General features: G+C 61.6%; 1 protein-coding gene across 1 annotated transcript in view; it reads right to left on the reverse strand.

Moving 5' to 3' along the window:
* CAMK2B (calcium/calmodulin dependent protein kinase II beta) overlaps window positions 1–25,165 on the reverse strand; it is a 55,546-nt gene that overhangs the window by 26,838 nt on the left and 3,543 nt on the right. Inside the window, exons 2-4 of the mRNA XM_090286960.1 lie at window positions 12,705–12,799; window positions 5,427–5,486; window positions 1,713–1,767 (exon numbers count right to left, since the gene is read on the reverse strand). Of these exons, the coding sequence (XP_090143086.1) occupies window positions 1,713–1,767; window positions 5,427–5,486; window positions 12,705–12,799 (210 nt within the window). The remainder of the gene's footprint in view (window positions 1–1,712; window positions 1,768–5,426; window positions 5,487–12,704; window positions 12,800–25,165) is intronic.

Raw genomic sequence — 25,165 nt, forward strand, 5'->3', positions numbered from 1 at the left:
TCTGTTCCCCGGCCTAGTCCCCTAGGCCCTGTGACATTCCCAGGCATAGGGAATAGGAAAACTCAGCAACCGCTGAATCCGCAGAGCCCCCAAAAGCCAAGGGGCCCTGGAGCCTCCTGAAGATGATGCCAGTCCTGGGCCCAGCACCACGGAGGCTGTGCAGTGCGGCACGGGGGGCGGAGGGGGCGGGTGTGGGCAGGGCCTCCCTTTGGTTCAGCAGGCCCCCTGCACAGACCCTCTCCACCCACCCTGGACACAGCTGCCTGGGGCCCGGGGGTGTCCTAGAGGCCCCAGAGTGGGGGCTTCCACAGGGTCTGGACCGTCACGGGCCTGGGGGCCCGCGGAGGCTGGAGGAGAGGCCTGCAGCGCCCGGCCCTTCCTCCGCACCCCCCAGCAAATGCCAGCCACGTTTCTCTGGCCAGCCCCTCAGAGCCTCTCCCCATGCCTGCCCGTCGTGTGGGCCAGGAGGGACAAGAACCTCGTATGGGCACCACACACACACACACACGTGTGCACACGTGTACACACATGGTACGCTTGCATGTACACACGCGCACACGCACCATTCCCTCCCCCTTGTCTGCTCCTGAATCACACACACCTGTCGGCCAGGAGTCCCTGGACAAGGCCGCCCCCCACTTGGTGGCCCATACACTTCCTGGGGAAGCGGATGACAGCAAGCCTGCCGCCCCCGAGGGACCAGGGGTGGTTGCTTCAGGACACAGTCTTGGCCTGGCAGCCCTGGCCACACCACTGGTGGCTCGAAGTGGTGTCTTGTGGGTCACCAGGTACTGAGAGGAGGCCAAACCCTCGCAGGGACTGTCCCGGCGCCTCTGACCGAGGGCTCCTCAGGCCTCCGTGCCCGTGGCCCAAGGTGGCCACACTTCAGGGGCGGAGCCCTCCACGCGAGCAGCCCCGTCAGCACGGCGACAGCGCCCGGCGGGGCCTTCCTGGTCCTGCGACAGCCTAGAGGCTGCACGGGGCTGCCCGCGGCCTGTGGCCCCTGCCCGCCTGGGTCCCGTGCTCCCCATGTCCCCAGTGGCAGTGACTCACAGATGGCTAAATATAGCACCGCTCGGGGCGCTGTCAGGGAGTGAGGGGTGAGGTCACCGCTGCTAAACCCAGCAGGAAGGGGGAGGCGCAGAGGCCCCAGGTGCCTCCACACTCAGCCCCCGCACACGCACACACGTGCATACACATGCCACAAACTACATGGCACACACATCGACATGTCCCACGAGCCTCACATGCACACACATGTACACAGCCCACAAATCACAGTGCACACATGCACCTGGGCACATGCACACACATACAGATGCACACTCACAAATCGCATGCACACACACGCATGTTCGCACAACCACTCGTGCTTATGCTGACACCCGCACATGCACACTTGACATGCATGCAACCACAGCCACACGTGTGTATTGTCACACACCTATGCACATGCTCGTGCCCGCCGGTGGGGTCCCCGTCTAGCTGGGGGCGGGTACACCGAGGGAGAGAAGGGGATGGAAGCCGAGGTCTGCTCCTCAGCAGCCTCCCCTCCCTCTCTCTGGAGGGGAGAGGACCCAGCGCTGCGGCCTGGCCGAGGGACTGCGCAGCCAAGCAAATGGGAAGGTGAGGGGAGCTGGGCTGGCACTGGGACTGTCCACTAGGGCTGGGGAGGTCCCAGGTCCCCCCCAGGCTTGATGCAGAGCACTTACAGGTCAAAGACGAGGTAGTGGAACCCCTCCTCAGAGATGCTGTCGTGCAGACGCACTGTGGGGACAGGAGAGAATGTGAGGGCTGCCAGCTGGGCCACCACTGGGCCAGGGGGGAGCTCACCCCTCCAGGGGCCTGGGGCTCCCCCAGCACGGGGTGGGCAGGCAGAGTCTGCGGGACAACGTGGGCCCTGCTGGCCCGCAGCCCAGAGCCAGTGTCCACAGGGTGTCCAGGTGTCCGGATGGGCTCACCGACCAGGCCCTGGAAAGGAGCCATCGAGGGGCTCCGTGGAGAGGAGCTGAGGGGCAGGGACCCCAGGCAGAGGACCATCCACCCAGCGAGGCATCACTTCCAAAGGTTCCAATCCTGCGCTCTGGTTCCAGACCGTGAGGTCAGCAGTATGAAGCCTGTCTCAATGTCACGGCTTAGCCAGGTTTCTCCTATCCCTGAGCCCAGGACCAAGCCTGCCCAGCCCGTGGTGCCATGTAGTGAGTGAGTGGCAGAGAAGTGGGCTCCAGCACAGGGAGGCAAGCCCAGCACCTCCTCTCCTTGAGCGGGAGGTGCATGGCCCTAAATAGCAGGTCTTCCCAGGAATGGCTTGTTCTGGACACTGACCCCCCAAGTGCTGGATTCTGCCCTGCCTGCAGGGCTGCCGCCTGTGAGTGCTGCTCTGAGCACTTCACATGTACCCGCTGGAAGCTTCCCATCCCAGGGGGTCACAGATGGGAGGCTGGGAGGGGCTCCGACCCCCCTGGAGCTACCCTCTGGTGCCCCCACCCCACCCAGTGCCCGCCACGCCTCCCTAGTTTCTAACTGGCTCCAGCATCCTCCCACGTCCAGTTCCAGCCCCTCACTGTCAGGAAACCCACTCTGCCGGCAGCCACCCCTGACCTAGGGCCAACGCCTGACCGCACCACCCAGGGACACTCCTGGGGCCTCAGTCTCCTCCTGGGCAGGGGGACCCGAGTTCCCGGCAGTCAAGGGTCTATAAAGTTGAGGGCCTTCTTCCTAATGGAGACCACTCTGCCCAGGCCCCTGCCCTACAGGGCAGATGACGGGCCAGACCCCAGGCCCTGCTGGTGGACGGCAGTCCCGCCTCCTTGCCCAGGAAGACACCGAGCCTGTGTGGGAGACAGGCTGTGTGCACACGGACATGTTTAAAAATATACATTTTTAACATTTAAAAATAGTTGCATATTATTTTAATGGTTCAGAAGAAAACCTAGCTAGCCCCTCAGGACCATGACTTCACAGACAGGGCTGAGAGAAGAGTGACTTGTCAGAATCTATTTAAATAAAAACAGCAAGTAAATGACATGTGGGTGGCAGCCACCCAGGACCACGCAGCCCCTGGGGGAGGACACTTCAGCCACAGGGGAGAGGGGGAGGGGCCTCAGGGATGCACACCCCTCTGCTGGGGCCTCAGCTCCTCCAGGGCCTGCGCCCCAAGTCCCAGGCCAGGGTTCCACCATCCCTGGACCCGTGCCGTCCCTGATAGAGGCCAGCCCCCGCCCGTGACGTACAGTTTGACCAGCTGCGGGCAGAGCTGAGGGGGGGGAGGGTGGGCCCCCAGCACGTGGAGACCTGTCCCCTCAGCTCTCCTTCACTGGTCTCTGCAGGAAGTGTCCCAGGTCCACGGTCCTCCCTGCCGCTCACCTGCCCAGCTCACCACTGAGCCGCCCACGGAAAGGGTGCAGTTCCAGCCCAGGAGACAGGAGGGGGACACGCACCGTCACTGAGCCAGGCCCCGGGGGGAAAGGGCTGGTGTGCAGAGGGGAGGCTGGGGGGGCTGGATGCCCCTGAGCGGAGGCTCACGGGCTCTGCTCAGTTCTGGATGGGGAGCTGGGCCCCTCTTAACCAGCCTCTCCTGCCTGGCACCTCAGGGACTCTGGGGACAGTAAGGGTGTTTGGGGATCTGCTTGCTCGCTGAGTGGTGACCTCCGAGTGCCTTGCCTCAGCCCACACTGGGTCCCTGCTCTAAGCCTCCCGGTGTGGGGGTGGGGCCCCTAAACAAGTGCCAAGGATGGAGGACAAGGGGGTGGGGGTGGAGTTAGGGTGCCACCCTGAGCTCTCTTGGGACAGTTTGGGAGGTCATGGACATGTGTGCAGAGGGCCTCTGTGGCTCATGCCCGTTTTAGATGCCGGGGGCAGCAGGGCCCAGCTTTCCCCACCCTATCCCCATAGAAGGCTCTCTGCCCAGGGATAGCAGCACCTGGCTATCTCCTCTGCCCAGGTCCCACCTCGTCTCTAAAGAAAAGCTAAACCACCAGGGGGTGGGGGCTCTGCCTATGCAGCTGCTGCCAGGGGCCCAGTCGTGCCCCGACTCCCCACGGGACGGCACCCAGGTGTGACCGTGCAGCTGTGAAACTCAGGCAGGTCCTTGCGGAGCTGGGCCTCTGTTCTCCAGTGTGGCCTTCACGTGAACAGAACAGACAGGTGATGGCAAGAGCCCTCAACTAAACCATGAAAAGGCTCGGGGGTCTCTTCACAAGTTAAACACAGAACCACCTGGCAGCTCAGCCACCTGCTGCTCCGTTCATGCCTGCGGGGCGGCAGCAGGACCAGACAGACCCCAGCGTGGCTGTGCTCACGACTGCCGACAGGCAGAGAAAGCGGGATTGTCGGTGACGGTGATGGTGACGGTGAGTGACAAGTGTGCTGCGGCCCCTCACACAAGGGCGCCAGCCCACCTTGGAAAGGGAGGAAATCCTGCTGTTCACCAAAACGAGGGTGGACCTGCGGGCCTCACGCATAGGGAGCTGAGCGGTCACAGAAGGACACATGCTCTGTGATCCCACTTCTACGAGGCTCCCTGAGCGGTCAGTTCACAGCTCTGCCTCTCCTGTGTTCTGGAACGCCCGTCTGAACCCTGAAGTTTCACTCTGCCTCCCCCATGTTCTGGAATGAAGCTGCTGCAAGGACCTCGGGGACCACACGGCACTGACCCAGAACCACAGTGAGACACTGGGGTGTCTTGTTGAAGAGCTGTCTAAGACACCAGCCCAAGGAACACCCGGGTCTCCTCCCCTGAAGAAGGGAATTCCTGAAAATCGCTCAGAATGGGGACCCAACCTTGGCTGGTGCTCAGGGGACTCAGGAACAGGGCTGGAGGGGAAAGGGTATGTGCAGAGCTGGCCGGGACGCGGTACCTGGTGGCCGAGGGTGGTGGGGCTGGACTGGGGCCCTAAGTACACTGGAACATCCCCCAGCCAGCGAGGAGCGGGCTGGGGTCCCTGTGGATGCCTGTCCAAATCCCCGTGTGCTGGTGAGGACAGATCCCTGGGCCCCAGCCTCTCTCGGGCAGGGCAGGAATTTGCATGCCAGTGAGGCCAGAAGACCCAGCCTCCAGAGCCCGTAATTAAGGAGCAGGGGCCAGGCCCCCAGGAAATGGGACATTGCCTCCCCCAATGCCAACCCCCCATCAGGCCTCCTCACACTTGGGCCAGGACAGGTGGAAGAGACGGGGGTCCCAGGATCAGCCCTGAGGACCAGCTGGGCCCCATATGGCCAAAGCCCCACTCTGGCCGTGGCAGGACACCAGGGAGCGGCTCCCAGACAGCCTGACATCCGTCTGAGCAGAGTCCTGGGCCCATCCTGGCACAACTGAGGCAGAACCTGGGTAGGAAGGGCCCGGGAGGCCACCTTGAGGAGCCCCCTGGTGAAGGGGGCCTGCTGGGAGGGAGGTGGGACCCCCGCCCTGCCCCTCAGCTGCTCACCGATGTTGGAGTGCTTCAGAAGGCGGCAGATTCGAGCCTCTCTCTCCAGCTTCTGGTGATCTGGGGACAGAAAGGGATATGGTGTCACCTCGCACCCCGGCAGCCAGTCACCCCCCAAGCCTGGTGCCAGGCCAGCTGCCAACCAGGAGACTCTTGGCCAGGGGGCCCACCTGCTACCTGTGGCTTGGGCCTGTGGACCCCCTGCAGAGGCTTTGTATCCACAGGAGGAGGCCACCGGTGTGGTGGGGCTGAGAGTGGGTGGTGCTAACTTGCTTCAGAAGTCCCCCCAGGGGATTCAGGTAGAGGGGTTGCGAAAATTAGCGGTTGGACAGACGACATGGGGCTAGCCCGGCACTAATCATCCTAATCCCACTCTAGAGCTTTCTGCTGAAGCCTGGCTTGCTCTCCAGGGTGACTGTCGGTGACAAGGGCCTCAGGTGGGACGTCTGGGAAGAGGGTGCAGGACCTGGCCCCACCCCCCACACAAATTCACAGCCGGGGGCCTGAGTCTGGGGTATGTGTTTATGCAGAGTTGGCTGAGGTCCTGGTCCTGCGTCTGCCCCCTAACATCAGACCTGCATTCCAGAAGCCGCCCTCCCAGGACGCAGCCAGAAACAGGTGTCAGGAGGATTTTAAAAGTTGATGGAGACTGTAATAGCAAAAAACTGAAAAAACCCACATTCCCACTGACCGGAGAACCCAGAAGTCAATGTGGCTGCATCACATGGCTGGACACGCCCATCCACCTGTGTGCATCCCCCAACCTAACGCAAGGCTACATGAGAAAAGCCAAATCATGCTGTGTTCACACACACGTGCCAGTGTATATACACAGACATGCACACACACCACTGTGCACACATACATACATGTACACACACCCCACTGCACACACACATGCTGCTATCGAGCTGGGAGGGTCAGGACACACATAGGTCCTTGCAAACATGCATGTGAGCTTCCTGAGTGAGGATGTCACGCCTGCCTCTCCCTCCTCCCAGGACGGGCACTCAAGCCTCCTGGAAATGCTAACGGCTCTAGCGCAGCTCACCTCACCTGGCTGCCATCTGTCCCTGGCACTGGGAGGGCTCTGTCACCTCCATACCCCTCGCAGCCGCATGGTCCCGTCCCAGCTGCTGAGGTGGCAGCAGACACTGGGAGCAGCCCTGCACCTCCAGCAGATGGGCAGAGAGACAGCAATTCAACAGAACACGGCCTGGGTTCTGCTTTCCGACACTACACACACCTGTATGAGGCCCAGCACCAGAGGGCAGGGCCCCTGTCTGGACTCCTGCCCGCCCTCCCTTCAGGGTGAAGTGAGGGGTTAGAGGTGAAGGCAGTGGGCTCACAGGGCACTTTTTTCTTTCAGTGTTTTTTAATACTTATTATGAACATTTTTCAAACTTAGAGAAAAACTCCAAGAACAGCATGGCGTTCTCAGGGACAGCACTGTTGTGCGTCTCTTCCCCCCCATGCACACGTGCGCACACACATGCACACACACACACACATGAACAAAGATACACATGCACACGTGCACCCGTGTACACATGTTCCCTGACCTTCCCCAGCTGTGTATTTTCTAAGAACAAGGACGTTCTCAGGGCAGTTACCCCACGCAGTAAACCCAGTGCAAGGGGCGGTTCTCTTTGGAGAAATTGCCTGATTTCAGTAAAAAAAAACCCATGAGAGACGCCCACGCGGGAGCCCATCATGGGGAAGGAAATGCCGTAAGGGACTGTATTTCATTACTGAAACCTGTGCCCCTGGCTGAACACGAAGAGAGTGTGTCATAAAACCTGCTGTGGTGACATGTGCCCTGAAATCAGAAATCTGAGCTGACCTTACACACGCCGGAGGGACAGGAAGGGCGGGAGGAGGGCCCTGCGGTGCAGCCGTGGCCAGGCTGTCAGAGCGCACGTGCGGCACCTGTGCAGGCTGCCCCCGGACCTGCCCCACCCCAACCCCCTTTGTCCAGCCCCTGACGGGGTCCACGGCCCACAGGCAGACAAGCCTCAGAGTGCGTGGCCCGCCTATGAGCCAGAGGCCTGGAGGGAACCTTGGACACGGCCACATGACACGCACCTGCCTGCCAGGGGGCTGGCAAAGGCATCAAACAAGCTATTTACTTTTCCTAAACAGAAACCCCCACATATGAAACACAGCATTCATTTACACCCCATAAAATCACTTATCAAACAAAACAAAACCAACTTCGCTCAAAACATCGGCTAATTTGGATCTCCCATCAGCTGGCCAAATGCATGAACCCCAGAGCCGTGGGAGGTGCCCCCAGGATTGGGTGTGGGGCACAGGAATGGAAGTGGCCCCATGGACCCCCTTCACGCCCCACATGGGGTGAATGCCCCACAGAGCTGGGAGGGGCAGGGCGGTTGGGGGCTGTCACTGTGTGGTGGCCCCACCGGCCACTGTGAGGGGCCAGGGCAGAAGAGACAGGTGCCTGGGGGTTGGTCATGCACTGAACCCCAGTAACGCCCTGAGGGACAGTACGGGGGCCACGTCCAGCTCCTCAGCAGCCCACGTGCCCACTAGCAAGGCAGCAGGTCCCCCTGGGTACCTAAGCCGAGTCAAGAAGGAAGAGAAGGCTCCTGAGGTGGCAGGAGGTGAGAGAGGACACGTGGGGCCTGCAGTGGGCACAGGCACACAGGGGAAACAGAGGCACACAGGCACTCAGAGTCCTCCAGGCCAGCACTTCCTCCAAGGCTAGTGGCCTTCTTCATGGCCCCCAGGGACAGCCCCCCTCTGTCCTGACACCATGCCCCCTCCCAGGTGCCCATCCCCCACCCTCCTGGCCCCCACCTGCTCCTGACTGAGGGGTAAGGGGACAGGAGCCAGGATAAGCACACAGGAGGGACATGGGTGGGCGCCAGGCCCCTCGCAGTGACCAGAAGCAGCTGCGCTGCACCCGCAGGAGGATGAGAGGGCTGGGCTGGCAGAAGAGGGATGGATGGGAGGGGGGCTGCCAGTTGTCCCCAGGCTCTGCTCCGGGGACAGTGAGGTCACTGTCGGGACGCTGGGAAGGATGACTGGTGTGAAATGGCACATGAGGAGTCCACAGTTCCCGGCACCAGGCTCTCTCCCCGCGGAGCATCTGGTGGGCACCGCAGACCCCTGGGGCCAGACAGGCAGGTGTGTTCACTGGGAGACCCCTGTCTCCACCAGCACGAGGGTCCCCCCCTTCTTCAGCTCCCAACTGTGCCTGGAGGAGGGCAGGCACAGCAGCGGGGAGGAGGCGCAGGCTGGTGCTGACCACCCTGTGGGGCTGAGGGCAGCCAGCTCCCAGGTCCTGCCCGTGTCCAGCCCGGCTCTGCAGCGCTGGGCTCCCTGGGCTGGCGCAGCTGCAAACCCTGCCAGCATCGCCCAGTGGGGGATGGCGGCGCACCTGGGTGCGGGCCTCAGGCAGCCTCCTGTAGGAGTCTGTTTCCAATGTGTGGGGGCCCTCCCCCCACTGCCCTGAGAGCTGGCACCTGCCATCCTTTCTCTTCTGGCTGCTTCCCTCCCGGCCTCACTCCTTGACTCACGTCCCAGAGTTTCCCCGAGTCCCCTGGGAATCTGCGCGGGTACCCACGCGGGCGCCCTTCGCAGCCGGGCCGCTGGGCCAGAACCCGATGGAGCGTCCTGGACCTTCCCGCGGGGCGCGCGGAGTCCATGGGGAGCACCCAACCCTCAGCCGGGCCTCACTCCGCCCCCAGTTCTGCCCTCGGGGTCTCAGGAACGGAACAGGGACGGGGGTGAAGAGGAGAGAGTGGGGGGTGCCCAGGTGAGAAAGGGGAGGGGAGGGGGGCCGGGGCCGGAGGAGGCGCGCGCAGGCACGCATGCTTAGCGCCCCGCAATGCGGCGCCGCGGCGCCCGTAACCCAGTTCGGGGGATTCGCAGCGCTGTGTCCCGGCGCCGGTGGTGGGCGATGGGAAGCGCCGTGCGGCCGCTGCAGGAGAGCCGGTTCCCGTGGCGTGAGCAGGGCAGGGGTGGGCAGCGCAGGCTCAGCCCCGTCCCTCCGTCCGCAGGGGCGCCCCCAAGGCAAAAGGGTCACACAGGCCCTGGGGGGCGGCCCCAGATCTGCTCACCTGTGGCCTCAGTCCCCTCACCTGTGAGGTCAGCCCCCTGATGCAAGGTCAGTGCTCCCCAAGGCCAGCACACACACACACACCAGGCCAGCCTTGTACCCCATGAACCCTCAGCCCTTCCCAAGCTCTGCACTGGGCTGTGGGTTCCTGGGCATGTCTGCTTCAGGGGGAGGGGTCCCTGACCAGCCACCAGAGACACAGTTCTGCTGAAGCGCAGGACACGGCAAATGCCCAGCCCCTCACCCCCACCCCCGGGTGTGGCCGCTGGCCGAGGGTCACTTCTGGGACACCTGCTTTCTGGACACTCACGTCAGTGAGCACTGACCCAGCTCACCTCCCAGGGTCCCCTCCAGGGAACAAAATCACCCCTAACAGCCACGTGGTGCCAACAGTACACTATTGGGGGGGGGGGTGCACGCGCAAGAATCAGCAATGTTTAGAAAACCTGTATCCCCAGTGACCTCCTCACCCTCCAGTCAATTAATTTTCCTCTAACTGCTCTTGTGAACAGCGGTTTAATAATCTCTAATTGTTCAGCACATCCCTGACGCTGAAGGTCTCATGATCCTCTATTTAATTAAGTATTAAATTTTAAAAACCGAACTCGGCCTCTGGCACCAGCTGGGATGCTCGCTGGGCATTGTCCGCTAGAGCCGTGAGGTACCAGGCGAGCAGCCTTCTGTGTCCCGTCCGGGCCCGGCATCGCCTCTGTCCCCACAACCCCGGGCACGGCTGGAGGGGGCCGCCCTGCCTCTCCGCTGGGAGCACGTCTGACTGTGGGACGCAGGTGCAGCTGCTGGTGGCGACCAGGCCTCCCTCCTGCCTCCTGTCGCCCTAGGGCTCCTGACTCTGAGCCTTCCAGAAGCCCGGTGTCCAGTGCCAGGGCCCCCCCTTTGCAGACCCCGGCGTAGCCTCACCAGCGCCGACAGCAGGCCCCGCAGTCAGCGGCGTCCACTCCGAGAAGCACTGACGGAGGGCGCTCCGCGCCTGCCGGGCCCTGCGTGGGGCGGGGCGCACACGGTGCTGAAGCAGGCGCCTGCGAGGCCTGTGGGTCTGACGGAGACAGCCACCAAGTGAGAACAGGGGCTGGGTCCCAGAGTCCCATGGGAGGCTGGGGACACCCCTCTGAGGAAGTGTCATCAACCGTTAGGGACAAAGTTTGGGAAAAGCTGTGCAGAGAGGGCACCCGTGCCAAGGCCCTCGGTGTGAACAGCTGGAAGAGGCCAAGTGCCTGGGAGGGTGGGGGGGGGGGGCGTGGGTGAGGCCAGCTGAGAACGAAGGGCCTTAAGGAGGGGTGGCAGGTCACAGCCTCGGGCGCCTGGTGCACAGACAGCCGGATGCATTTGCCCTCATCGAACAAGGATCAAAGGGGAAAGGCCTGCAGGGCCTGGGGGTTCCCCCGCCGGGTGGGAGGGGCCAGAGGACAGCCCAGCACCTGGGAGGGGGCGGGGGAAGGTCTGGCAGCAACCCCCCTTACCCCTCACAGTGCCCCTCTGAGGTAGATACTAGCTTTATCCTATTACCTCTGGGGAAACTGAGGTACAGGGTGGCTACATAACATGGCCGGGGACACGTGGGGCAGTCAGGGCTGTGTTCCTGGCCCACCATCAGCACAGGGGTGAGAGTCGGGATCCTGAGACCCTCCCCTCACGCCTCTCACTGCCACTGCAGCTAGGAAGGTCCCTGTGTGGCGGTGAGGGGCGGTTTCTGTTAGAGAAGCATGCTGAACACACCGGGCGAGGTGACAGGCGGCTGGACTCTGCTGTAGGACTGGGCAGGGAGGGGGGAGGGGGTGTCACAGATGGAACAGGAAGGGCTGAGAACTGACAGCTTTTGAATACAGGGCTCGTTCGATCATTTCCTCTCAGTTCAGGGACTTGTGAGATTTTCCATAATAAGCACTTAAGCAGGAAAACAGAACAGCCCAGACCTCTGCAGGGCTGGACAGTGCAGAGGCCCCAGGGTGCTGGCTTCTAGGCCAGCCCTGGCTGGCAGCCCTGCCTCCTACCACCTGACCCAGGTGCACCCGGCAGGGAAACGAAGGCAGGGAGCAGGGCTGGGGGTGCTCAGAGGCGCGAGCAGGCTGTGGGTCAGGCTGTGGGCAGAGGGCCCGTGAAGCAGGCAGAGGGGTGGCCGTGCCTGGACCCTCAGGCTCCACGGTGCCCAGGCCTCCGGGAGGCATCAGGAGGCCACGGCCTGGCCCGGGAGCCCAGCCCCGGAGCCCAGCAGAGCGCACAGGGCCCTGGCCTCTGAGCTGGTGCTGCCAGAGCCTCCCTCCTCATGCCCCGCCCCAACCTCAGGCCCTGAGTCACCCTCTTCCTGCTGCTCCAGCCCCAGGAGGCACTGAGGGCACAGGGCTGGCGCCTGAGGCCCTCTCCCTGGGCTAGGACACTCAGCCCTGAAGGCACACAGCAGGTGCCTAAGAGCAGGGTGGGCTCCGCTGCCTGCCTCCAGGGCTTGGGGCTGTGACCACAGACCCCGGGGACAGAGGAGGTTCTCAGCGCTGGCGAGGGAGGGGTTTGAGCCAGGAAACCTCAGCAGAGCCTCTGAGATCTGTGTCGGGCGCCAGCGGGGCCACCGGGGCCCATGGAGCTGGGGACGGACAACGCCAGGCCAAGGGCTTAGCTCAGACCCTCCTGCCTGACCTTGGGGTTGGAGGGCCCCTGGGACCCCCCACAGCACGGAGACGGCCCACCCTGCCCACCTACCTTGGGGGCTCTGCCTCATCCCCTCCCCAGCCCCAGCCCTCCATCTGTACCCCCATGTCCCCAGCTCAGGGCACCACCCATGGCCCTGCCACATGTGGGATATGGTCGGACCCCACGAGGGCCATCACTGAGCCAGGGGCCCAGCACCACACTCCATCCTGCAGCCCCATGGGGCCCAGCACAGGCAGAGCATCCACACGCAAAGACCGGGGGACTGCTGAGGAAATGCGCAGCTCACGCAGCCCCCGGCATTGCCTGTCACCCAAATCCTCCAGCCCACAGCTCACGGGCAGTGGCATTATGTGAGCACCACGGAGGCCTGGTCACCACACCTCTGCCCCTCCAGCCCTGGAGAGGCCCCCAAGTCCCTGGGAGGGTGTGAGTCCAGGTCTGAGGTAGGGTCCCCGTCCCTCCTGCCCCATTTGAGTCCCACAGCAGCCAGGACCGCACTCCCCTTGCCATCCCCCCGTGCCCAGCCCACCTACCTCTGGCCGACAGCTTCTTGGTGTTGATGATCTTGGCCGCGTACTCGTGGCCGGTACAGAGCTTGACACAGCGTCGGACCACAGAGAATGCCCCCCTGGGCGTCGAACGGGGACAGGGCAGGAGACAGAGAGAAAGCTGATTAGTCTCCCCATGGATGCCCAGCACCCAGCACCCAGCTTTTGGGGTTCTCTCCCCAAAAGCTCCTGCCCCCACTCTGTGCCAGCCCAGCAGGGTCCTTCCCCGGCCTCTGGCAGAGCCCAGCCAGCCCCTGACCCCGCCCGGCAGCCTCTAAGGGAGCAACATCTGGTGCTCCATGCCAAGTCCCAGGAGCCGGTGAGGCCAGCGAGCACTGCCCGATGGCGTAGGTCGGTACAGCCGCACAGGACTCCACAGGGTGCAGAGAGGCCCCAGTCATTAAGCTGCAAAGGTGGGGGAGTGGGCTCACCCCCCTCCACTGCCCTCCCACCTCTGCTGCTGCCCCTTCACCTCCTCTGCCACCCTGTCCCGCAGCACCCGGGTCCCACACCCATAGGTCACTGATCCTGGGGAACAGCAGGAGGGGAGACCCCGAGGGCCAAGGCAAAGAGAATGCATGGGAAAGTGGGGTACAGCTGCCGAACCCACAAACACCGACCCTGGGGAGGAGGCAGGGTGCGGGAGGTGCAGAGCTGAGAGAGTGGGTGGCCCGGGGCCGCCGGAAGGTCCTCCCTGGCATTCAGCTCGCTGCCACCGCTGGTGCGACTTGATTTCAGATCATTTCTGAGAGCACGAGACGGGTGCATGCGAGGCGGGGAGGGGACAGGAAGCGCCTGGGGAGGGGGTCAGTCCAGCTGGGGGCGCCGCGGTCTGCTCTGGCTCTGTCTTCCCGCTCCAGGCCCCAGCAGGCCGGTGCCCGCCACCCACCTGGCACCCCCAGGCTTCCAAGCCCAGGGCTCTGGGTGAGGGAAAAGCAACATCTTACATAGGGAGCACTTTTCTGTGATAATTCTTTTTGAGACAAAACATTAAAATGTACAATTCACTTCCTGGAAAACAATAAAAATGACACTAAAACTAATTGACCATTTTTATTCACGACCCAGGTCGTCATGAGAGATGGCCGTTCCTAGAGCCATGGATTCTCTTTTTCAAAGTGAGAAAACCATGGGTGGCCGCGGCCCAGGGACGCGGGGATGGGCCACCCTTCACCTCACGCCCTCTGACCCGTGTGATCTCACTGTGCGCACAGGACACGTTCGCAAGAGGTTCTTTTCTTCAGAAGAAACATCAAGAAAGGACAGTGTTTTTGACTGTGAGAGCACATCGTGAGGGAAAGGCACAGGCTCTGTGCAGGATCGGTCCCAGTCCTGCTCCACTGCGTCCTGGCGTGCCAAGCCGCGGCCCCTGAGCCTGTGTCCCCTCTGTCTCAGGAACAGCAGGGGCGCGTGGCCATTTGCCCAAACAGCGTTGGTCTCGTCCTCACCACCCTCCCCTGCAGCCGGGCCTTGTGAGCTGAAGGCATCACATTCATGAGGCTGAGCTGCCGTCTGGGACGCTCAGACCCCCAAAGGGCTCCGCAGACCTCGCTGGACAGTCAGGACCTCCTGGGCCGGAATCCGTGCTCAGGGCCAGCCTGGACTCCCGTGGAAGTTCCGAAGAGCCAGCCTGCCTGTGGAGGAGCCTGCGGCTGGTGGACGCTGTGTAGGTGCCCTGGTCCTGGAGCCGGGCGGGCCCACATGGCCCTCCCTCCCCTGCCGTCCAGACCAGGTGAGCACAGGAGAAGGGGACAGTGGCCAAAAGCCTCACTAGCCTACAGCAGGGCACATCAATAAAACAACGAGTCAACAGCCAGGTGGGCCGTCCCAGGTCCCAGACAGACAGCTGTGCGGACCCCTGCCCCAGGCCACGCGCTGTCCCCTCTGTCCTGTGGTCCTGTTCTCCCCAGGAGGACGGCCAGGCCTGGGCTGAGGAGGGCAGGACCAGACGCTGGAGGGGACAGGAAGACACAGGGATAGCACCAGTGTCCTGCAGGTGATTGATGTTAGGCAAGACCCCGCCCTGAGACATAGGCCTCCTCTCCCTGAGCCCCACGGCCAGGGTGGGGGGCACCCCAGGAGCTCCTTGGGGTGGGCTGTTCTTGCCTCTGCTGACCAGCCTGAGGAAAGCTTTAGGAAGAGCTAGAGAAGAGCTGCCCCACCCATGCAGGTCTGACACTGGGCACCTGTGTAGCGATGCCCATCAGAGACAGGGGGATGGCTGTCTGTGGACCGGGGTCGGCTCCCAGACACCTGGCCCTCTGGAGGGGCCTCAGTGTGCCTGCCAGGGCAGGGGACCGGAAGGGGAGCCTGGGATGGGGCTGGAGGCCAGAGAAGGCCACCCAAGACTTCCCTGGGTGGGAGGTGGCTGTGGGGGCAGGGTGCTGCCTGTAGGCTGAGGCCGTGGGCCCTGTGGCAGCCAGAGGGCAGCACACAGACAGGCTGGTGCAGGAACGCACAGGGGGGCCCACAACAGCAAGTGGCAGCCAGCTGGAGGGTCAGGAAGGTCACCTGCAGCAAGGCTGCCTGTGCAGCTGTCGGGAGAGGTCAGGAAGGTGTCCTGTGTGGGGTGAAGGGCAGGGAGGAGGATGGGGGTGAGGGCCAGCCTGGTGGGGGACCGTCACCCCACGGTGCCCAGCATAGGGCACCTGCTGCTGAGCTCACGTGTAAAGTCATTTAAATCACGAGTTCAGACCCTGAGGCCCAGGCACCAGGCATATTGCAAGGCTTTTACAAACGCATGAGAAGAAAACGCTGGCTTACGGCTCAGAACATGGCCTCTGGCCTGGGGACACAACCCCTGAGCAGCCGGGAGCAGGGCAGGGAGACCTCACTCCGCAGCTGCCTGTGGACACGTGGGCCTCTCAGCAGCCACGGGGCGGCAGGTGGCTCCCACTGCACCTGGCCCCCTGCATGGCCTGGCCGGGAGGTCCGTGGGGCAGGGGCTCTCAGGACCCAGCATCCTGGGACAGATTGTTGGCTTCCACGCAGGACGCACTGCCCGGGAGGCCCTGGCAGGAGCTCCTGCTTCTGCTCTGGGCTCCGGCTTCCCCCACGTCCAGGAGCCCCCAGCGCTGGGGCCTGAGTGACTCAGCTCTCCTCCTCCACCTCCACTGCTCTCCCACCTGGTGCCAGTGGCTGGCATAGCCCGGTGGCAACACACCTGGTTGCTGCACATCTTGTGGGGTCAGCCCCCATGCACAGGTGCTCAGCTAATGCAAAGAGTGGCCTGGGGATTCCTGGCAGCGAGTGACTGCCACATCGTCCACGTTAGGGACCCAGCCTTCATTCCTCTGAGAGGCCGCTGATTTCACGGGCGCTTAAGTTTTGGAGCCAAAAAGAGCCACCTGCCTGGAGTAAAAGAAAGGGGTGAGACCCTAGTTTTCCTGTTTTGTAAAGTCCCCACAGTGGCCGGGTGCAAAGGTCCTCTCCCAGTGTGGACATCCTCGCCCACAAATCCTGCAGCAGGCTGCATCCGGCACAGGAGGGACGTCCAGGGCCGCCTGCGCTGCTCAGGGACTGCGCCGTTCACGCCCGGCCCCCCGACCCAGACGACGGACAGACAGACAGACAGATGCGGCGGGCAGCCCCTCCGCACGCGACCAACTTCTCTTCTCATCCAGGGTCCCCGTGAGCTCTTGGTTGTTTTCATAGTTTGTTTCCAAAGGTGCAATCGTGGGGGACAGACAGCATACGGCTCCAGCAATGGACCTCGTTCTCATGGCCGCACTGTGCCGGAGTCCTGGGGTCACCGCAGCAAAGCACCACAGGCTAGCGGCTTCAGTGACAGAAATGGTGTCCCCAAGTTCTGGAGGCCACAGGCCGGGGTGCTGGCCGGGCCGTGAGGGGTCTGTTCCAGGCTCTGTCCAGCTTTGGGGGGTGTGCAGGCACGCTGGGTACGCCCCGGCCCCTGGACGTATCACCCCATCTCTGCCTTCACACTCACACGGGGTGTCTCTGTCCAGATCTCCCCTTTTCATGAGCGCACAGTCGTATCGGGCAGAGCCTGTCCTCTACAGGCACAACCTTATCTTAACCACGTCTTCTATGACCCTGTTTCCCAGTGAGGTCACATCCTGAGGTCCTGGGGACGCAACACACTGATTTTGAGAAGACACAATTCAAACCCTAACTCAGGCCAGCACTTAAGGAGTCTGCCCCTGTGTACTCAGCACTCTTCTCAGCGTCTTTAATGGGGTCACCTGTATGGTGAATTTCCAGGTAGGCCTTTCTCTGACTTATTCGGCCATTGAAATCCCTATTCAAAAACACCTCCAGAGCCCTGGCTGTGTCGGGTAGCAGGTTGGGTGTCGTCCCTCCAAGTGAAAGGTGTGGGTTTGATTCCCAATCTGGGCACAAGGGAGAAGCAACCAATTGATGTTTCTCTCCCTCTCTCTCTATCTCCTTTCCCTTGCTCTAAAAATAAAAATAAAACAATAAAAATCTCCTGAGGGCCAAGCATGGGCGCCAAGGGGACTTCACATCTAAGGCCTCAGCAGTGACCCTTCCGGAAGACCTTTGTGACCGACAGCAGCAGATGCCCATTGAGAGAAGGAATCCTTCCACAGAGAAACGGTGGCGAAGGCGGACAGAAATGCCACCGCCAGCCCATGGGATGGCCACAGGACCCCCGGACACCCACCCCCCAAAACCCAAGAATGGGCGCTGCCGGTGCAGTCTGTGGACGCGGCTCAGAGGAAACCCCAGCAGAGCACCCTCTTCTCTCAGCCCCTTTGGACAGGGCACCCAAGCAGCACACCTCGCCCATCAGGAGCCCCTCCCCAAACCCCCATGCTGTGCTGTCCCCGCAGATCAGCCAAGAACGCATCTCCACGTTGCAACGATGCCGGCGGCAGATGGAAGTGGGCGATCGGTGACTAGAACCACTGTTCACACTAACGAGGCTTAGATATTAACGACCACAGGCCAGCCAAACATCGGAAAACGAATTAACCTAATTCGTCACATCAACGGACTTGAAAACAAAATCACATGAACGCATCCATTGATCAGAATATGGCACCAATCACATCAAAAACTCTCAACCAACTGGGAAGGGAGGGGAGCTTTCCAACTTGATGAGGAGCATTGTACTGGTCAGCGCAGGCTGTCAGCACGAAACATCTCAGCCTGGGGCCCGGAGAGCAGCTGGCCTGTCTCACACACACCGGCCGCCGCCCCCGCCCCTGCTGCCCGGCACGGGGGTCTCTGAGCAGGTGTGCATGTGTGCCACTCGGGAAAACCACGGTGGGGTGTCAGAGAAAAGCCCTGAGGCAGGGTTCAGGGGTCCGCCCCCACCCCCTGCATCTTTCCATGGCCAGCTGCCCTCTGGATGCCAGGCCAGGTGGCCCAGGGGACGCAGGTGGCTGGCCCAGCAAGGCTCAACCTCTGTGGGGGACACATTCCTGTGGCAGTGGCCACCAGGACAGCCTCCCCGCGGGGTCTCCCTGAAGCGGGAGGTCGACCAGGAGCTGCTCACACCTGCCCGGCTGGGTCACCTGCCCACCTCGAACTGAGGCTGCCTGGCCTGGGGACACTGATGTCACTTGCAAGCCATGGCACTCTCAAGGTGGCCCCCCAGTGCCTGAGGTCAGGACCCGCAGAAGCAGGGGCTCCCAGCCACCAGGCCACCCTGCCAGCACCCCTGTGTCCCCTGCACACTTGGGGGCTGCACCCCTGGGGCGGACCCAGCAAGGCTGACTGCGGGCCGACCCCAAAGCCAATCCAGAAGAAACCAGACAGCTGCACTCGCACGGTTACAGGAGCGGCTCTGTGAACAAACTTCCTTCCCAGCTGGTCTGTGAGCTCCGCACCCCACAGAGCGACCTTCAAAGGCAGCTCTTCAAAGCCAGCCGCCCCGCTTGTCAGAGCGCCAGGCAGTCACGCAGCGCACAGGGCGGGGAGCAGGCCCGCCGGCTGCACACGGGCCTCCACTCGCAAACCAGGCCCCACAGGGAGGCCCAGGCCACGGGCCACTGAGAACGTACAGGATGGCTTTGTAGACACTCGATTTTTTCCTGCAAGCTGGGTACCAATTAAAGTTGTAGGGTTTTTGTGTTTTGTCTCAGATCAATCAGGCTTGCCGCCATTAGCTTTATTCCCGAGGAAGGCCGACATCGGCAAGCTCGGCCAGGGCCGTCCAGCATCTCACAGCGAGCGTGGTGGCAGGTCTCACGGGAGAGACATAGGGTTTCCGCAGAGCCACAGCGCAGGCTGAAGGGGCCCCAGAAAGTCGTTCCCAATCCTCCTGGGGAAACTAAAACTGGAGAGGCTGCGTGCTGTCCCCTGGCCACACAGCTGTGCTGCGATGCTGAGTCCCATGCAGGAGAATCCGCGTTATGTTCTCTGAACACCCATGTTCCCAGCAGCACCATGCATCATGACCAGAGCGTGGAAGCAACGGCATCCGTCGTGGGTGAAGGAGGCTCTGCCCCGCCGCGGGGCTGAACCCGAGGGCACGGTGCTGCTAAGAGACACCTGACCCAGAAGGACAGGACATCCCGTCCCACTCACAGGCGGCCCCGGGCGTCAGAGAAGAGACAGAGCAGCCGGGGGAGCCCGGGGCAGGGAATGGGGGAGGGGAACGAGCGTCTGATGGGGGCAGAGTGTCAGCGTGGAAGATGGAAAGTTCTGGAGACGATGGTGTGGACGTGTTTAACATCGCGGACTGTACAGTGAACAATGGCCAGGCTGGTAGGTTTTATGTTAAATATATTTTACCACAATAAAAAATGTCTTGGAGGTGTCTGCAGCTGTATCTGAGACATCATTAAGAAAGAATGAAAGATATTGGTACTTGTAATGCTGTCTCTAAAACTGGGTTTTTAGAAGAGCTTCCTCAGTACCATGTGACAAGTCAAATTCTAGCCTCGACTGACAAGCAAGAAAAATTTAAAGAAAAAAATCTATTGTTGCAGGTAGGTAGCCATGAACTCAGGCACGAGGCTGTGACCGGCAGTCTCAGGCAGTGGCTGTGTGGCCAGGATGTCCCACAGCTGGACGCCCACCCCACCCGCTGGCCCCGAGGCTCTGTCCTCAGTTTAGGGAGGAAAGTGGTCTGTCTGTTGCCAGCTCGGAGCTGTGTCCTCCTTAAGGGTCACCCCAGGCCACGGAGACGCAGGGACAGCTGCCAGAGGCCTCAGACCTGGGGTGGGGCTGGGGAGGAGCCCTGCACCATGTGGTGGCCCTCACAGTGACGTCCCCTTTCCCAGACGAGGAGGCCCAGGCTCTGAGGTGGCCCTTCCCCGACCTACCCTCATGGTCAGCCCTCACCTGCTGCCCCTCGCCCGCTGGGAAGGACCGGTGTCACTGGCCCCACCACACAGAGAACAACTCTGAGCTCAGGCCCACGGTCTGCTCGTGGCCGGCAACGCCCCGGGCAAAGGCCCAGGCTGAAGACCCACGTGCCCCAGCCACCACCCAGTGCATGCTGTGACCACCCTGGGGCTGGGGATGCAGGAGCAGAGGGGAGAGGGGACTGAGCTCAGCCACAGCTCGACCGGAGGGAAGAGTAGCCAACTGCGTTCCAGTGGAGGAGCCCACCCCCCGGGGGCCTGCAAAGCCCCGAATGTCCCTTCCAAGGGGCCACTGGGGACAGGGAGGCACAAGGAGCGGTCCCCAAGATGGCATCCAGAGAGACCCCTGAGGACTCTTTAAGGGAGGGAGAAAGGACAGGAGGGGAGGCGAAGAGGGAAACGGAGGGGACAACTGGGCCCCATGTCCCCTGTCCGCGACATCACCGGCACAGTGCGCTGACGCCTGTAGGTCGCCACAACGGGAAGTAAGGGAAGGGGATGATGCCCCCACCAGGCAGGCTGCCTGGCCTGTATGACGCGGGTAACTGTTCAGAAGAGCGTCTGTTTGCAGATCAGAAAATGAGAACGCAGGACAAACATGCAGCCGCCTGGGGCGTGCAGACAAGAAGCAACCCCTTCAGATGCCGCCACTGCTGGAGGGTCCCCCAGACCCGAGGGCGCCGTCCCATCCACACCCACGCTGGGCCCGGGGTGGCATGAAGGAGGTTCCCCATGACAGCCCGCGTGTGGGCGCCCACCGTCCCCTCACTGCCAATCCCGCTGACAGCGTGTCCTCCCCCTCCGCCCACGCCCGTCACCACACCCACGGGCCCCTCCCTGCTCCCAGAGGAGCCTCACCCTCCACCGCCCGGCCCGCCGTGACCTGGTTCCTTGGGGAGCCAAACCCTCCATCTGCTTGGAGACCCTGCGGGGCCGAGGCCAGCTGCTCAGGCGTCGGAAATGCCGAGATCTGGGGAATGAGGGCAGAACCGAGTCCTCAGAGGAGGGGCTGTGGGCCGCCCCCTGGAGCCTCCCCGTCTCTCTCGAACAAGCACGCGCACACACACACACACACACACGCGAGCATGCGCACACACACACGCACACGCGCACACACGCAGTCTGTCCCACGCCGGGCCCCACGCTCTGTTTCGGCTACTTCCAGGCGCAGTGACTCGCATCCAAGTGTGGGATGAAGCGACGGCTGGGGAAGGGACCGCAGCCGGCGAGAGCGCCGTCCTCAGGCACCACGAGTGGCCGTGCCAGGGCGGCTGCGGCCAGAGCTGCCGACACTTTGTTAAGCTCATTTCTCGGCAACTTGAACCCGGAGATCCAGGTGCAAGTGGTTTGTTTTTTCTACACAGGTTTTATTTGTTTTCAAACATCTTTAGTGAGAGATAACGCGCCACACGATCCGCCCACGTGGAGCACGTAATGCGGTGGTTTTGCTACATTCACACCCGTCCCCACAATCTCGGCGTGCGACACTTCCGCCACCAAACCCCCGTCACCGTGCCACGCCCCACTGTGCCGAGCCCAGGTTCCACTCTGCCCCACAGAGCCTCCCTCACGGGCTGGACGCTGCGTGGAAACGGCACCGGGCACCACGTGGCCTTTGTGGCGGCTCCTTGTATTGAGCTTCGTGTGTCCAGCGTCCAGGCGTCAGTGCCCAGCACTGGCCTGTGTGCTGATGTCTGGAGAGCATCCATTGTGTGGGTACAGTGCCATCCGTGGATGGACACTTGGGATGGTTCCACTCTTTGACTGTCATGGATAATCTGTGAACAAGGTTTTTTAAGAAAGATTTTATTTATTTTTATAAAATGGGGGAAGGAGGGAGAAAAACATCCATGTGTGGCTGCTTCTTGCGCGCCCCCCCGAATGGGGACCTGGCCTGCAACCCGGGCATGTGCCCCAACTGGGAATCAAACTGGTGACCCTTTGGTTCACAGGCCGGCGCTCAGTCCACTGAGCCACACCAGGCAGGACACGGCCCCCTCTTTATAACCGCAGTCTCTCTGCTAACTGGCACCCCAGGCTTCTTTATAGTCCCGCCCAGAGCAGAGGTGCCCCCAGACAGGGATGTGTTGGCGGTTAGGCTGCCCCCAGACCCCTACAACACACACGCGGCGGGCGCCCTGCCTGGCTCACGACAGCCCCAGTGCCGAGAAAGGGCCGGAAAATGGCATGTGTACAAGCCAACCTGCCGAGGGAATGAATGAATCCGCAGAAGAGTAAAAGAAGCTGGAAAAATCGCAAAATAATAACAACAATCACAGGAATGACCTTGAAGGCCCAGATGGGCTCTGTCCAGCCCGGTGACCACGGGAGACCACCGGATGGGGCCCGTGGCTATTCCGTGCGAAATGTGTCGTCAGTGTGACATACACAGCAGCCTTCAAAGATGTGGTGTTTTCAAAAATATGGAATAGCTTAACAACTTTGTATTGATTGCCTGCTTAAATAATACTTCGGGTACACTGAGTTAAACGCGTGTGTTATTTAAGTTCCTTTCACCTGTGTCTTTAGTGTTTTTTTTTTTTAAGTATTTAAAAACTCTGAACTTCACTCACGGCCTGAATTTTGTTTCTTCAAGACACCACTGAGCTCACTGACCTGGGTGGGGCGGGTGCTATCATGTACCGGAGGCTCCCCCAGGGCCAGGGAGTGAGAGGGACGTGGGCCTGGTCAGGCACAGAGGCCATGGCAGGGCTATGTTTGCACTGCCCACCGGACGCCCTGTGGGCCCAGCCCCCTCTGGTCTGGGGGGGGGTCCCCAGTGTGCAGCCAGGGCTGGAACTCCCTCCCCAGTCACCTTCTCCAGCAGGGGCTGCTCCCAGCTACACCGGCACTCTTTACACAGAAAGCACCTAACAGACTGGCCCAAACTGCTGACTGGGGCACCGGCTGCCCCTCCATGTACACGGCCGAAGGCCCCTTGGTGTCAAGCTCCATGGCAAGCACCCAAGTCACGTCAGTGCTGCAGCGGCTCCAGGAAACAGGACCACAGCCACTCCAGCCCTCAGAGCACCCCGAGGCCACTAGCACCCCCCCCACAAAGCCCCCCAAATTTCCAACGTGCTAGGAAGAAGCACAGCCCCCAAGGCCACTTTGCTGGACACCTGCTGTGCGTGGGGCATGGCCCTGAGCCCTGGAATTCAGTGTGGCTGCACCGGACGCCACGCAGAGGGCGTCGCATCAGGAGACAGGCATCGCCCCCCACCTGTCCTCACTGCCAGCTCCTCCTGCGGGGATGGTGGCTCTCACGCCGGCCCCAGCGCACCGTGCGGCTCACACTCCCTCCGCCACGCGTTTGCCTGGCTGCTGCCAGTCTGTTCCGGTTGCAGCAGAAGCGTGAGCCTGGCTGAACAGAGAACTGTAACTGAGTTCTAGGATCACTCTGTCCAGCAAAAAGAAGTTCATCCACTGGGAGCCGCTGAGCAGGCCGGTGGCTCTGCCCCAGGGAGACGAGCCGCCCAAGGCTGGGTGGCTGGCAGCCACGTTGGCATAAAATCAGCTGCTTTCACTTTAAATAGACCCCGATCTTCATATGAATAAAATATAGACTTCACGTAGCATTCCGATATGGTAAGCTTTGGAAACCCTCATTGATACATAATGCATTTAGAGTTCCACACTAACCAAGCAACTCGCAGCAGTGAAAGATGCTTTAAAAATAATCAAATCGGATTCCATTTTGTCAGAGACAGAGAATTAAATTTTTGAAAATATATTTGAAATTTCCAGAAAGGCCCATCTCCTGCCCAGAACTAGGTGGCCTCAGGAGCAGAGGGAGAGGCAAGGGACGTCCCCTCTGTCTGGTCTGTCCTGTAAAGCACGCAAATCCCAGGCGACGCAGTGTGGATGCCGAGGGAACCGTCCCTATTAGACACATTCAGGTGGAAGACAGAAAGTCCGACGCCGTGGGTCTCTCCCCCAGGCTCTTGGCAGAGCCTCCAAACCAAGAAACCAAGACAGCAAGGACCGCGCTCTCGGCCAGGAGCAGGGTCCACATCCACACCCTCCCGGCAGCCCTGGGGGCCCCTACAAACACAGGGCCGCTCGCTCCTCTGTCATGCTCATCAGGCGACGGGCCGCACACGCACACACGTCCCTGCCTCTGAGAAAGCGGGCAGCACCGGGCTGCAGGGAAGACCGGCATTTGGGGGCCGACACACTGAGAATCACATGTGTGGTGATACCACTTGCGTCTTTAGAACCGTGTGTACACATGATGTGTGTACGTGTCTGTACACACGGAGGTGCCACCCAGCCACCCAGACCCCTGTCCTGACCTGAGAGCATAATCCAGGTGCTCTGGGGAGTGAGGAGACGTTGGGTGTCAGAGGCACATGCACCGCACATGCGTGTGCACTGCTTTTTTTGTTTTACAAGATGATATTGTCCTTGTAGTTTAATTAATAAAATCAAATGTCAAGCCTTGCTGGTGCCAAATGGGGGCAGTGTTGGCTGTCATGAAGAGACAGAAGGGGGGCCATCGGACAGCACCTTGGAGGACAGGTGAGCCCCCAAGGGGCCGCGGGCCAGAGCACCACAGGCAGGCAGGGGTCAGCAGGGGAAGAGCAGCATGTTTAAAGCCCAGAACAGTCAGGTCCCAAGAGGAGCAGAGCGCAGAGTCCAAAGTCCGTGGCCCATGTGCGCACCCCGCCCTGGCCAGAGGCCGAGTGTCTCACTCCCATCTCCTCCAAACTGGCAGCGATTGCAGACCGAGCGCCTCATGGAATAAGCACCAAGGAGCTGCTGGTGGCCGTCAGCAGAGGAGGAGGAGCGCAGGTAGCAAACGAAGCTATATTCTTAGCTCTCAGCAAAGTAGGTTATGGTATAAAAATACCGCCGAGTAGTAACTGACGAGCCTCACCTTCAGTGCGGCCTGCGGCAGAGGCGGCGAGCGCACTGGCTCCGCTGAGACCCTCCGCACCGCGTCCCAGCCGGCCCTGCTTGGCACAGAAGCGGGGTCACGGCCGTGGGCAGGAGCCCAAAGCCCCACCGCTGTGTGGGGGGCTGCCTGGCGTGTCAGAAGGTGCCAAGTGCTTGGGGAAGACAAAGTGGGGGTCTGGGACAGAGCCTCCCCAAGCAGCTGGGGGAGCTGTGTGGCTGAGGGGCAGAAGGAACAGCACAGGCAAAGGCCCT

The sequence above is a fragment of the Furipterus horrens genome, unplaced genomic scaffold (assembly GCF_987537825.1).
Source record: "Furipterus horrens unplaced genomic scaffold, mFurHor1.1.pri manual_scaffold_9, whole genome shotgun sequence".
Classification (NCBI taxonomy): Eukaryota; Metazoa; Chordata; class Mammalia; order Chiroptera; family Furipteridae; genus Furipterus; species Furipterus horrens.